This window comes from Falco peregrinus, chromosome 6 (assembly GCF_023634155.1).
Source record: "Falco peregrinus isolate bFalPer1 chromosome 6, bFalPer1.pri, whole genome shotgun sequence".
In the NCBI taxonomy this organism is placed as follows: Eukaryota; Metazoa; Chordata; class Aves; order Falconiformes; family Falconidae; genus Falco; species Falco peregrinus.
The window spans coordinates 22487017-22501928 of NC_073726.1; the positions used below are offsets into that span (position 1 = coordinate 22487017).

The 14912-nt window shown below is 58.8% G+C and overlaps 1 protein-coding gene across 10 annotated transcripts in view; it reads left to right on the forward strand.

Annotated features, from left to right (window-relative positions):
• The window catches only part of NRF1 (nuclear respiratory factor 1), a 74193-nt gene extending 68776 nt beyond the window's left edge, over positions 1–5417 (forward strand). For 6 of the 10 annotated variants that reach the window (XM_055808381.1, XM_055808387.1, XM_055808389.1 and 3 more), the window contains one exon: positions 3287–3608. In XM_055808381.1, the coding sequence (XP_055664356.1) occupies positions 3287–3450 (164 nt within the window). In that variant the 3' untranslated portion in view covers positions 3451–3608. Of the gene's footprint in view, positions 1–3286 lie in introns of all 10 variants that reach the window. The other 4 variants (XM_055808383.1, XM_055808384.1, XR_008747806.1 and 1 more) reach the window with 4 other exon arrangements.
• The last annotated feature ends 9495 nt before the right edge of the window (positions 5418–14912 follow it).

A 14912-nucleotide genomic window follows, 5' to 3' on the forward strand; every position in this document is an offset into this window, starting at 1 on the left:
GCTTTAGATTAACATATGCCAGCTAGATTAGGGCTAATCAGGGTGCAGGCCTGAGCAGATGCAGTGCAGGGCCAATCCTAGACCTGATTACAGTATCTCAGTAGTTTAATCGTCTCTCTCCCAAGGGCGATCATCTCTGCTTTAATGCACAGCAGACTTTCCAGCCCTCTCCTCCTTTGGTTTGTTACCACCCCTGGCAGGAAGGCTGCTACGTCATATGCTGAGACGATTTAGTTTAATCCCATGCAGAAAGGGATCTGCGTGTCGCCGTCTCTCACGGAGACTTCCCTGCTCTTCTGTGTGCTCCAAGATGTGGCCAGCCTTGGTCAAATCTTGGGTGACATGAACTCATCCTTTACAAAGAAGACACTGGTTGGGTCTTCAGGTCTCTCAGTCCTTTGATAGCACCCATCTTTGGCAGCAGCCCTTCCCTGGCCAACGTGCAAGGCATGGAGGAATCAGGCTTTTAATGTTGCATGCTCTGTGGTCCATGAACATGGTGGTGACTCTGGTCTTTGGGTTGGCCATGGGTAGTAGACTGTCATTTGAGAGCTCCAGCAGTTGTCTTCGAGTTAGCAACCCACATAACCCAAAGGGCTTAATTGTGTTGTTGGTCTGGAGCGGGGATTTTAGGTGCATCCCAGGTCAGATCTCCAGGTCTGTGCTAGCACCTGCTTAAACTGGGATGTGCTATGTTTCCTTGAAGAGTCTGGGAGATTTTCTTCAAGAGGGCTGAGTGTGAGCTCTCATTTCAGTGTTTCGTTGCCTAAAACTCTCATCTATTAGAAAGCACTCTGGGAGCTTTGTACCTTCTCCTGACTGCTCCACACCGTTCGTAGCAGTTAGTGTTGAATCATTGCACCGGGAAAGCAATTCCTTGTTTGGGCTGTGAACTGGGCGAACATGGAACATAAGTCTCTGGGCATAGGGCAGCCCTTTGGTTGGAGGATCATGAAACTTTCCTACCTGCAGAGCGCTTTGAGATCCCAAGAGGAGGAATGCTGAAGGACTGCGAAGCACGCTGCGCTCTGCTGGGGTCACCCACCTGGTCAGCACGATTAACTCATAAGCTTTCCTGTCTGTACAGTGAGTTATCTGAGGACACCGAGCCGCATTCTGCTGCCTTGTGTTATTAAACGAGTGCCCTTGGCAGGACAGAGGTCTGCTCTCTGCCACAGAAACCTGAATCAAAAGAGATTGTACTGCTTTTTTGGGAAAGCCTGGGTCAGGAACCTGCTGTCTTATATCGTTTGAATGCTGTTTCAGGGGCTGGCCATCCTGTGCTGCTGGCTGGAAGGATTTGATGACCTCTAAAAGCATTTCCCCCCACCCCCCTTCAAGAGAGGTGCAGATAGTTTCAGAAACGTTGTGTATAAGGTAGCGTTTACAGGCTTGCTTGTCTAAGTCACACTTTGCCAAGCCAAAGGCAGTGGTGGGTACAGGCAGATAACACCAGAGTAGAAGGATGAAGTTTAACTTGCCAGCCGGCAGGATTTGCTATTCCCCTGCCCAGCTGTATCAAGCAGTACCAGTGCTCCTTGTTATTTTTTTCATCTCTTTTCATCATTCACATCACAATATCCTCGGGTCCTCGTTGTTTTGTTGTCATCTTGGTTGGTGTTACCTAGCTAACCAGGACTCACTGCGTTTAGCACAGTGGTGATTTCCTCTGTGGCCAAAAACATGCCCTAAGCTTTGCCACCTTCAGCTTGGGAGCATCTGATCCCTTTCTGTAGCTGAGCCACCCTTGGGAAGAAGATACTTCCTACTTTGCTGGACCCATCCATAATGGGGGAAGAGCTGAGAAACTTGGTTTATTTTCCTTTATTTCTCTTATATGTCATGTATACATGTGCAAGAGTGCCTATAGTCAGTGCCCGGAGCCAGTATGGCTTGGCCAGGGCTTGGTCCCATGCTGCCCTTCACCCATCTTGGTGTGAAGGCAGAAGGACCCAGCTGGGATGGAAAGTGAGCTGGAGGAAGTGAATCGTGTTTGAGAGAGGTTGGTAGCTGTACTGGGGCTCGTGGGCAGGATGGGTGGTCTCTGGCCTGCCACCTGGAATCCTTCTCACACATCACAACAGGAAGGTGTTTGAGTGGTGTGTAGAGTTACAGGGGATGGAAGAGTCACAGTAGGGAGAAGCCAAATTTATCCTATCCTTAGCCCCAGGGTTCTCAATTCTGGGCAAGTCAAGTGGAAAAATATGTTTCAGAAGTATGTTCTTCGTCCATGGGTGGTGACCACTGCTGGGCTGTGTGGCACACTCACAGCTCTGAGAGAAACACGTGGGAGCAATCCCTGCCTCCAGCAAAACATGGCCTGACAGGGTTGGCTGTACAGGTACCTGGTGTACCATCCCAGTATTGGGTTCCTCCTCCAAAAGTTTCTTATCTCTTTCCTCCTTAACCTTATTCTCTCCCTGTGGCCAGACAGCCCTGCGGTGCAGGCTGAGCTTGCCGTGCTGCCACCCTACTCTGCCCCATCCCATCCCTGTTCCCATCCCACATGGCATCATGGTGAGCGAGCCAGCACAGTGAGGCCGCCAAGCCACAAATAATTACACCAGCACAGACACTGCTGGGTGGGAGGCAGGTGTCTTCAGTTGCTGTCTTTCCCTGCATAGAATCACAGAATGGTTTGGGTTGGAAGGGACCTTAAAGACCATGTAGTTCCACCCCCCCTGCCATGGACAGGGACACCTTCCACTAGACCAGGTTGCTCCCAGCCCCGTCCAACCTGGCCTGGAGCACTTCCAGGGATGGGGCAGCCACAGCTTCTCTGGGCAGCCTGTGCCAGTGCCTCACCACCCTCACAGTAAAGAATTTCTTCCTTAGATCTAACCTAAATCTCCCCTCTTTCAGCTTAAAGCCATTCCCCCTTGTCCTGTCACTACAGGCCCTACTAAAAAGTCCCTCTGCAGCTTTCCTGTCAGCCCCTTTAGGTACTGGAAGGCCGCTGCAAGGTCTCCCCGGAGCCTTCTCTCCTCCAGGCTGAACAGCCCCAGCTCTACCAGCCTGTCTGCCTAGGAGAGGTGCCTCAGCCTCTGATCATCTTCATGGCCTCCTTTGGCCTCGCTCCAACAGGTCCGTGTCCTCCTTATGCTGGGGGCCCCAGAGCTGGATGCAGTGCTGCAGGTCGGGGAGGACTTCAGCAATCCAAAGGATCATCTCTGGAGCAGCCACAACATGTGCCCATACCAGCCTCATCTGTTGCGCTGGTCTTGCTCCACTTTTTCCCTCCCAACCCCACTCCTATTTCTCGGTTGGGTTTTTTTTGTCTCCTCAGGTCTCGTCCAGATCCCCGTCAGCATGTACCAGACTGTGGTGACCAGCCTGGCCCAAGGCAACGGCCCTGTTCAGGTGGCGATGGCACCCGTTACCACAAGGATAGCGGACAGTGCCGTCACTATGGACGGGCAGGCAGTGGAAGTGGTGACCTTGGAACAGTGATGATGCCCAGAGCAGGATCATGGTGATTTTCCTTGTCTCTTATGCGAATAATTTTTTTACACCTCTCCAGAGATGCAATCAGGTGGCATTGAGTCTCCCAGCTTTGGAAGCAAAGGTTTTGTTAACCTTTTTTTTTTTTTTTTTTTTTTTTTAAAGGAGAAAAAAAATAAGAAAAAAATACTAGCAGAGGATGTGTGTTAAGTGCATTTTTATAGCGCCACTCTGCTCTCGGAATGAGAAGCCAAATTGTGATGGGACTTTCATTCTGAGGAGATTTAAAAGAAAACAAAGCAAATCAACCCCTTAGCCCTCATTTCTGCCCAGCGTGGGATGGAGTGGGGTGAGGCCTGGTAGGGGGCTGAGGCAGGTTTGGAGCACAGATGCCCTCAGCCAAAACTGCTCCAGCAGCATCACCTCTGCTCCCAGGCTGCACCGGCACCTTCCTCCGCAGTAGCTCCCAGGCACAGCCCTCCGCCATCCGCACTTGGAAAATTAGGTTTCAAAGATTTTAACATGGACTTTTATATTTTAAAAAAAAAAATCAAAAAAAACCACACACACAAGTGAAAAAAAAACCACACACACACAAAAAAAAAAAAAAAAAAAAAAAAAAAAAAAAAAAAAAGGAAGTGAGTTTGGAAAAGGCTTCTCTCCTGGCGAAAAAAAACCATGCATGTGTGACTGCAGGGGGGTGGCAACCTCTTGAAGGGATAACGCTCTTCCAAGAGCCTGCGGGACTGCCGCCCTCCCCGAGCCGGCAAGCGAGGCCACTGCTGCCTTTGATGGCCGTAAGCACTGCCGTGGACCCAGCCGTGCTCCGCTTGGCTCCCCTTGGTGCACACTGGAGACCTGTTCTTATTTCTCTGCTCTCAAAATGTACCTGCCATGTTAGATCTTCTTTTTTTTTTCTTTATTGTTATTATTATTATTATTGTTGTTGTTGTTGTTATTACTATTATTTCCCATTTTTGTGGATCTAGACCGGAGTGGAAATGCCTCTAGAGGGGCTCTGGCTGCATCCCCCTGCTGCGTGCCCACCATGTTCCCAGGACTTCCCTTGCCAAAGAGCTGCCTTGGGCTCATCCCTGTCCCCGCTGCCATCCCCAGGACCCTGCATCCTCCCCTGCCCATCCCCGGAGAGTCTGGTTCCCACAAGCAAAGCTTCATTTGAAGGTAGTGGGGGGGATGTGAGTGCAGACCTTTCCCTTCGATGGACCCCTCTGGCCTCCCCAACCCTCCAAGCCACCCCCCTGGCCTTGCCCAACGTGCATCTCCTAGCACAGCTCTGCTGCTGCTGCGAACTTTTAATCCCCATCACCCAAAAACTTTTCCAGGAGGGTTAAAAAAAAAACCTCAGGGGGTTTTTTGGGGGACAAATTCTACTTGACTTCCCCCAGGCCAAACCCTTGTGTCCCAGTGGCAGCACCCAGCCAAGCCCTCCGTCAGCCGCAGCCCTGCTGCGTGTGCAGTTGTGCATGGTATTTAATTTTTGGGTTTTGGTTTGGCATTTGGTTTTGGGGGTTTTTTGTTGTTGTTTTTTTAATTATTTTTATTTCCAAGTGGCTGTTAACAACATTTTCCACATCTCGCTCCGCCTTCAAGGAAGTTTTCAGATTCTTGTATTTACTTGTTTTATATGGAAAAATATCAAATGTTCTTTGTATACATTTCTTCTGTACTTTAACAAGGGGAGGGAGATCTTTCCATAGAAACAGTCCTGGTTCTCCAATTTGGTTTTTATTTTTTTTTAATTATTATTTTTTTATTGTCGTTGTGAAGATGTTGGTGGCTTTCAAGTCAGTGTTTCTTTGGCGATGAAATGATGTTCTTTTAGTCAGAGAGGTTCCCCCCTACCCTCCCACCCCCCCAGAAAAACAAAAACCAGGCAAGTAGCAGAGCATGGACCCCCCCTTGTTTTCCCAGTGTCTATTATTGCCTCATTCAATAAATTGTTACAAATGTGTCTACCCCTGCATCTGGCTGTCCTGTTCTGGGGTATTTTGGGGGGGCTTGGTGTATCCTGCTGTCCCTCCCTACCTGGTAGAGGTGTTCTGGGGCTTGGTCCCATATTCCCGAGCCCTCCCCAAGCCAGCTCCCACTCTGCCCTGCTGTGCTGTTGTGGCTGGAAAGGAAGAGCCAAGCATAGCTGGGGTGATTTTTGGGGCTTAATTCTTCTTTTGAGCAATTTATCTTATCCTTTTTACTCTTCCAACAGCAACCTGGGGGCCAGATGGAAACCATGGGGGTGCTCGAGCATCCCTCTGCACTCCCACCCAGGGGCTGAGCTGGCCTTTGGGTTGAATTCCTCCATTTTTCAGCTGCAGCAGCCACCACCGAGCCCAGGCACCATCATTCACGGGGTCCCAGCAAACCAGGGTGCATTATTTGGGGTGCAGACCCAAGGAGGAGCAGGGAAGCGCAGTGATGGGTTTCAGCAGCTTTATTTGAATGCCAGTGCAGGATGGTTGCAGCCCTGGCTCCAGTGAGGTGAATCCTGCAGGTTTCTTGTAGACTGGGGCAAGGGAAAGAGTGGAGGAAGGCTGGGAGGACGGACAGCTGGACAGAAGGAAGGAAAGGAGGAATGTGGCTGCTTTACCAGAACACCCATGGGTGCTCATGGGTATCTCCAGCAGAGCTCAATATCCCTGGACATGAAAGGTCCTGCATCTACTGGGAGGGTGACCCAGGGCTCCAGGTACTGCTGGGGACCCTAGGACATCCGGGGTGCCCCGGCGGGGTGCAGGATGCAGCAGCACAGCCGAGGGGGAGGCAGCTTGGCCTGGCAGACGCTGCCATGAGGCTTTAATCTCTGTTAATCGGTCTTTAATAAGCAGGTCGGGGCCTCCCACTGGGGCAGCTCGAGCTCGCCCTGGGCACACCAGCAAGCTTCGCTTTGTATTTCCCAGCTGGGGAGAGGCTGGTGGGGCTAGATCCTGCTCCCCCTCCCCAGCCTGAGCCCTATGGGGAGGTCCTCTGGGCATCAGCGGGGTCCCGCGTGTGGCCCAGCTGGGTTTGCCGCCTCTGCTCCCCCCTGCCCCATCGCAGCGCTGCTTTGCCCAGGGTGGGCAATGAATTGTAGGATTTGGCCCCAAATTGCAGGATTCGCCCCCCAGAAGCACCGGTGGGTGCTCAGGATAGGCCTGGCTGCGGCAGCTGGGAAGGGCCAGGACGAGGTGCCTCGGGATGACCCCCAGTAGGGTGCTGGTCCTGGGGAGGGGGCAGACCTGGGGGGCACCAGCTTCCCCTTGGGTGACTGCTGGGGGTGGAGCCTTTTGGGAGGGGTGGAGTTTCTTGTGTGGGTATGGCCTGTTGTGGGCGGGGCTTGGGAAGGATGCTCGGCCCCTGCTCCCCCCTTGGGGCAGGGCCCCACTGCGGAGCCGGCTGGAGGGAGGGAGGGATGGAGGGACAGACAGCCTGGTGGATGGCTCAGTGGCTGGTGGGACGGACAGGCAGAGGGATGACTGAATGGATGGATGGATGGATGCAAGGACAGACAGCCTGGTAGATGGATCAGTGGCTGCCTGGATGGACGGAGGAATGCATGGATGGATGGATGCATGGATGGATGCAAGGACAGACAGCCTGGTAGATGGATCAACGGCTGGATGGACAGATGGATGGACACACTGGTGGATGGATGGTCGGCTGGATAGATGGATGGACAGATGGATGGATGGGTGGACGGCTGTATGGGTAGATGGACAGGCAGATGCATGGACGGATGGTTCAGTGGCTGGACAGACAGTCAGAGGGATAGATGGCTGTACAGGCAATGGATGGGTGGCCCGGCTGAACGGATAGATGGATATTCACTAGCTGGATGACCAGACAGATGGATGAATGGACAGACAGACACACAGACAGCCTGTGCCCCCCTCAACCCCCCCACCTGCTCCAGGAGGGCAGTGGGGACCCCCGTCCATCCCTCCCCCCCAGCGCAGGGAGGATGATTTGAGCGTGCAGCCTAATCCAGTGTGATCCAATCTCCGCAGGCTTATGCCGAAAGCCCCATAATCACCCAGCACTGCCCTACATATCCTGACCAGCCGCCCCGCAGCCAGGGCGATGGGGGGGGGTGTGTGTGTGTGTGAAGGGGGGGTGCACAGCCCCCTACCCGCCCCCAACATGTCAGCCCAGAGCTGCCCTTTCCCATGCTACCCCCTGTCCCCCCCAAAAAAGCTGTCACCATCCCTCCTGCACCCAGGGACAGGCAGAGGACATGGCAGCTGCCACCACAAGCTCTCCATGGGTGTCTCAGTTTCCCCCCCTCCCCAGAGACAGGGGGCTGGGTCAGGGCTGGATCCAGGGCTGGGGGTGGGAGCCAGCCACCTAATCCAGTGCCCCCTGCCCCCCAGCTGTCCCACCCGCATCACAGGGCTGTACCAGCCCTTAACGCCCGGAGTCACATGAGGACACGTGGCTGCGCTGCTCCGATGACCAGTATCCAGCAGGTCCCTGTCCCCCCACCCATAAAGACACTCTGGGATGCCAGACCCTCTCCTCAGGGGGGGCTCACCATCACTGTCCTACCCCTACTGTGCGTGCACGGCCACCCACCACATTGCCCCCAGATCCATACTGGACGGAGCAGGACCCTGTGAGCAGCCTCCCAGCCTGGCAGCAGTGCCCTGGGTGGGTGGGTGGAGGATGCACAGGGTGCCAGGCTGCACCCGTGGGTGCCAGGGGTCCATGTCTGCCGTGGTTCCCCAGGGCTGTAGTTGGCAAGTCTAGAACCACCGGATCCTGCTACCGCACCAGTGTGAGTTCTACCATTGCCAAAGGCAGCCCCGAGGCCGGGCACCACCGGCACCATCTCAGCAGCCAGGCCCCAAGGTGGGCAAGGGACATGTGACCACGGTGCCAGGCCTGGAAAGCTGCAAAAAAAATAGGAAAAAAAAATATAATTTCACCTGTCCATCCAGAAAACCCCACGTGCAGCCCCTGCAGATCCCCCCATGCAGATGCTTGGCTCAACCCTGGGGAGATGCCACTACTGTGGTCCAGGAGGGGACAAGGAGCTGGGGGTCCCATCCTGCTGGTGATGGCCACCACGGTGACACAGCCTGGCCGAGATGCCTCCATGGGCTGGGACACCACATTGGGATGGACACCTCTTCAATGGCACCCATGGATGGGGCTGACAGACATCCCTTCATCACCCCAGCGAGTGTCGAATGGTTTCCACCTTCCCATCCCCAGCAGCATCCCTCGCTCCCAGCATCTCCCCACCAAAACCACCTCCCCAGCACTGATGCTTGTCTGTCCCCCACCCCGGCGCTGCTCTCTCCACCTTCTCCCATATTGGCACTACACATAATTGCTCAAAAGCTACAAATAAAAGCAAAAATGTGCTAGTGCCAAAACGGGCCAGGCGATGTCGGTGATGGCCCCACGGGGCTCGCGGGTCTTTCTCTGCTCTGTTTATGGCCCTATGGTAATTCACTGACCGCGGGGTTGCACAGTGAATTCTACCAGTGCCATACACAGAACAGGAGTAGCGAGCTTGCACCTTCCTTTTTATTTTTTTTCCTTAATTTCCCCCAAAATCCTCCATAAGCAAGAGCCGAATGTCTTCAGCCTCAAAACAGCAATGGAAAAAAAGGGAATAAATTATTATCGACTGGCAAAAATGCTTCGGAAACTGCCAAGCAAAGGGAGATGCTCGCCCTGATGCCGCCTCTCCGAGGAGGATGGGGAAAATCTGGTCCCCAGCTCAGCTAGTCAAGTGCTGGGGACTTCTGGGGATGTGCTGCAGCAGGATGGGGCCAAGGCTATACGGGGACCGGCACTGGAAGCCATTTCCCAACCGCCACCTTTGCAGGGTTGCACGGGTGTTTCAGACCCAGGTCTGCAGGGAGCAGACGCTGCCAGGTGGTTGCAAACCCACCCGGGTGGCTGCAAGCCCCTGAAACAGTCACAAACCCCTGAAGAGTTGCATAGCCCCTGGGTGGTCACACAGCCCCCAGAAGGTTGCAACCCCCCAAAAAAGATTGCAAACTATCCAGATGGCTGCAACCCCCCCTAAAATGTTGCAACCCACCCCCCCTCCCCCAAAGGCTGAAAATACCCCAGATGGCTGCAAGCCCCCAAAAAGGTTGCAACCCCTCTGAATGGATGCAAAAGCCCCAGAAGGTTGCAAAGCCCCAGATAGCTGCAGACCCTCCAAAGGTTGCAACCTCCCCTGTATGGCTGCAAAGCATCCAGATAGCTGCAAACCCCCCCTCCCAGAAATAGTTGCAGACCCTCCCAGAAGATTGCAACCCCCTGGATGGCTACAAACCCTCCAAAAGGTTACAACCCCCCACCAAGAGGTTGCAAACCCCCTAAATGCTTTCCCCCTCACCTAAATGGTTGCAAGCTGCCCAAAAGGCTGCAAACCCATTGCGTGGCTGCAAATCCCCCAAAAGCTTGCACAGCCTCTTGACAGCTGCAGATCCCCCCAAAAAGGTTGCAAACCCACTGGATGGCTGCACACCCTCCCCAAACCTTGCAAACCCCTCGGCTGGTTGCAAAGCCCCCGTCCTGGGTGGCTGTGAACCCCCCGGCTGGCTGCGACACCATCCCCAGCGGCCATGGCAGCGGCGGTGGAGGAGGAGGAAGGCACAAAGTCTCCTTTGTGTCGGCCAAGCCGAGGCCCCAACGAGCCCAGCGGCCCCGGGATGAGCTCAGAGTGTCCTGGATCCAGCGGCGGGAGCTGACCCCCCTTGAGGATGCGACGACTGACCCCTCGCACCCCATCTGGCCTTCAAATTTGGGGCTGACAATGAGCAGCGGTGCTTGCTTGGCTTGGCCATCCCCGTGATTTGGAGAGCATTGCACATGGATGGGTTAATGCCGGCAGGGACAGATGTGTCCCCCCCATCTACACCCGCCTTTCAGGCTCCCTCGGCAAAGTCCTTGCCCTGCAGCGAAGCACCCCGAAAGCCTGGCAGAGCCCCCCCAAAGCCCCGCGGTGCTCAGCCAAGCAACCCAAAGGGAAGGGGAGCCCCCCGAGGCCGCAGCACCATCCTCACCTGAGGGACACTGCCCCGGCGCTGCAGTGGCTTGGGGACACCGGTCCCCGGGGGACCGCGGGTGAGGCCGAGCCTGCCGCCATCCGCCCGCCGCCATCCTTGGTGTGACTTTGAAAGAGACGGCTTCGCCTAATCCCCGCCGTCGGCTGGCCCGCTTGGCCCCAGCACCGCACCAGGCAGGATCCGGCCCTTCCCTGCCACCCCCCCTGCGCCCCGATGCCAATGCCGGTGGGTGTCGCATCTCACCCAGCCTGGGGGGGGTGGTGGTGGCAGCTTTGGGGGTGCCCCCTCGTCCCCATCCCCTTGCCTCCGCCCAAGGCCACTGCGGCAGCCCGGGGCCCGGGGCTGAGCCTGCCCCTCTGCGGAGCCGCCGCACCCCGGCTCATGACGTTGGGAGCTGCCGCATTGCGGATGCTGCCCCCCCCGGGCCCCCCCCCCCAGCCCTGCTCCCGGCAGCCCCCTCCAAGGGCTCTGGCGGGCTCTGCCGCAAGGCCCGACACCTTTGGTATGGAGACATGGGGGTCCCCTGGTCCCCGAGCCCTGGTTTGGAGCCCAGCAGGGCAAAACCCTGTCCCCACTCCCAAAAGGCCACCGGCATCACCCAGGGATGCTCGTGGCACCAACAGCACCAAGATGGTGCTCAGCCACCACCTCTGCCACCCCAAGGGATGGGACCGCGGTGGCTGGGGGCCATGGCCACTGCTGATGGCTTCCCCATCGTGGGGTGTGGTGGGGCAGGTGCCTGCCTGTGCTCGACACCCCGATTCACGTGGTCGCGGGTCCCCCCTCTGTGGGCACCGCCAGTGGGTGGCTGGGGAGAGCCTGGGTGGGGACTGGGATGGGGATGGGAATGGGAACAAGGAGGGAAAGGAGACGGGGATAGGGACAAGGACAGGGATGGGGACCGAGACAGGGATGAAGATGGGAATGGGGTCAGAGATGGGAACGGGGAAGGAGACGGGAACGGGGAAGGAGACGGGAACGGGGAAGGAGACCAAGATGAAGATGAGAATGGAGACAGATGGGGATGGAGATGGGGACGGGGACAGGGATGTGGTCAAGGACAGTGACGAGGATGAGGATGGGGCTTGGGATGGGGCAGGGATGCAGATGGAGATGCAGACGGGGTCAGGGACAGCGACAGGAGCTGCCGTGTGCAGCCGGGAGCCCCGTTTCAGGGTTAAACTGGGTAGATTTGTGCCGCAGTGCTGGAGACACCCGCCATGGCCCCACCAGCTGCCCCAGCACCCAGGGGACCCACCCTCACCCCACAGCATCCCCCAGCCCAGGGCAGGACCCCACCCTGCGTCCTCTGACTGAGGTTTTGGTGTCCCCAGGCAGGGCTGGGGACACGCCTGACTGTCCTGGGGGTCCCTCCACCCTCCGCAGCACTGAGCGGGGGCGGGGGGTGGGTGGGTGAGTACTTACCCTGGGGACTGGGGGGCACAGACACCCCCCACAAAGCAGCATCCCCCCATGTTGGGGGAGTCCCCCTCGGCCAGGCTTTCATTGCAGGCCCTATTTGGTGTCACCAGGGCTGCAAAGCGGCGACACGTCGCACTGTGGGGGGCGGGGGAAGCACCCCTGAACCCCAAAATAACCCCCCCCAGGCCGAGGGGTGGCTGTGGCTGTGGGTAAAGGGGCTGGACCCCCATTTCGTTGTCACCCACTTTGCCCTGGTGGGAAGCAATCGCTGCGACTCCTCGCGCCGACGGCAGGGGTTTGAGGGGGACCCCGGGAAGGATGGGGGGCGCTGGAAGATGGCGGGGGTGAAGGGGGCTCAGCCTGAGGAGGGCGGGGGACCTCATGTCTAGGAAAAGCGGGGAAAGCAGAGGACACGCCGGATCCTGCCTGGGAAGGGGGACCCGGGGAGAAGGGGACAGCCAAATGGGGGGGGTCCCTGAGCCCCGGGGGGTCCCAACCGGCCCCGACCACCACCACCACCACCCCCCACCCGCCTTCCGCTCCGGGGCCGAGGCGGCCGCACTTACCTCTGCTCCGGGCGCTGCCTCGGCTCCGGGCGGCCAAAGCGGGACCCGACGGGAGGGTCACCCCGGGGCTGGGAGAGGGGGCGGGGGGGAAAGGACACGACAGACGGGGGGGCCCCAGCACCTCCCCGGGGGGTCCCCGCCGCCGCCCGCCGCCCCGGCGCTCGCCCAAGTGGCGGGGAGCGGCGGCGGCGGCGGCCTTAGCCCGGCCGGGGGGACCCCCCCTGCGGCTGCCAATTGGCCCAGGTGCCCCGGAAGGTGGAGCCGGGCCGGGCCGGGGGGGGCCGGGCTCACCTTGGGCCACCCCCCCACCCCCCCGGTACCCCACCCCCGGGGCCGCCCCGCCGGGGCTACCGGCCCGGCACCTTCACCCCCGCTTCCTTCCTCCGCTCGCCGTTACCCCTTCGCCCACGCCGGGGGGCTGGTGGTGGGACCCCCCTCCCCGTGCCCCCCCCCAGCGCGGGGGAGGGGGGCCCTAAAAGGGCGGCGAGGATCGCCCCCCGCCCTTCCCTCTCCCATCCCTAACGGGGTGGGAGGCGGCGCCCGCCCATCCCCGCGGTGCCGGGGCGGGCGGCTCCGTCCCGGCGGCAGCGGGCAGGGACCGGGGCCGGGGCCGGGCGGGCTGAGCCCCAACCGGCGGCTCCTTCCCCTCGGGGGGGGATTTTTATAGCCGGGCCCGGCCCGCCCCGGGGCCGCCGTCGGGGCCGCTCACCGGCTGTCGGACACCGGACACCGGCGGGCGGCGGCAGCGCGGCCGCGCACCTGAGCCGCCCCGCCGCCGCCGATCCGGTTTCCCGCGCCCAAACCCCCCCGAAGGGGAGCGAGGGGACACGGGGGGGGCGGGGGACGGGGACGGAAAACGATCCCGCCCCCCCCCGCCCCGGACCGCAACTCGAGAGGAGCCGCCGCGGCCGCAGCTGCCGCCGCCCGCCCCGAGGGGACGTAGATGGGCGCCTGGGGGGGCGGCACAGCCCCGCTGCCGGTTGAATGGGGGGGGGGGGGGGGGGGCACGGCTGGTGTGGCTGCTGCGGTGGGGGGCATGGTTGTCCCCAGGGTGAGGAAGGGGTCCCCCCGCTTCCCGCCGGCCCGGGGCCACGGGGATGGGCCACACCGGTGCATCCTCCCCTTACAGTTACACACAACCCCCCTACAATTACATCCCCCCCACCCCCACCCCCCAAGTTAAATCTTCCCCCAAAATCACACACAAACACCCCCAATGCACATCCACGCAACCACACAGGTGCAAACCGTATATAAAAATAGAGAGAGAAAGATCCGGGGGGGGTGTCACTGCAGACCCCCCCCACCCCCCACCCCACACACCCCCCCCGAAAGTGCGCGTGCAGCACTGGGCTCCAGCTCGGCAAACCAGCCGGACCAGTTTGGGGCCAGGCTGCCCGCTGGGACTGGGATCGGGTTGCCGCAGGCCGCCGGGAAAGAGAGTGGGAGAAGCCGGTTGGTGCTTCCCGGATTTTTTTATGGCTGGTGTCAAACCCCCTGGGAAGTGAATTTTGGGGAGGAGAGTTGGGGGGGGGGGGGGGGTGAGAATGGAAGAAGGGAGAAGGGGAGGAGGACAGGGCTGGTATGGGGGTGAGGGATGCTGCCCATTGGGGTGACCCCATCCACGGTGGGGCTAAGCGTGGCCCCTGTGCTGGGGATGGGGTTGCATTTGGGATGCTGGTGTCTGTGGCACCCCAGGGTGGTGCTGGAGAAAGGATGGACCCTGGTTGTCCCCCAGGATGGTCACCTGGGATGGCCCCCAAGCAGGGACACACTCTGGATGGTGTCCAAGAGCCCAGGGTGTTCCCCAAGCAGGGAGGTACCCCAGATGGTTCCCAAGACCTGGAATGGTCCCCCAAGACCCCAGGATGGTTGTCAGGCAAGGAGGCATCCTGGATGGTCCCCCAGACCCTGGGATGGTCCCTGGGAACCCATGATGGTTGATGAGCAAGGAGGCAACCCAAATCATCCCCATGCCCCAGGATGGTCCCCAAGAGCCTGGGATGGTCCCTGAGACCCTGCAAAGGTCCCCAAGCAGGGACCCACCCTGGGTGGTCCCTAGATGCAAAGATTGTCCCAAGAGCCCAGGATGGTGCCTGAGATCTTGGGATGGTCCCCAAGCAGGGAGGCACCTTGGATGGTCCGCATGCCCAGAGAAGGTCCCTGAGGTCCTGGGATGGTGGTACCCAGGCAGGGAGGCACCTTGGATGGTCCCTGTGCCCAGGGATGATCCCCCAGACTCCAGGATTGTTCCCAAGCAGGGAGGCACCTTGGATGATCCCCAGGTGCAAGGATGGTCCCCAAAGAGCCCAGGATGGTCCTGCAGACCCCAGGATAGTTCTTGAAACTCTGAGATGATCCCCAAGAAAGGAAGCACTCCAGATGATCCCCAGAAGCCAGGGTGATCCCCAAGACCCCAGGATGGTCCCCAAGCAAGGAAGCACCTGGGATGGTCCCC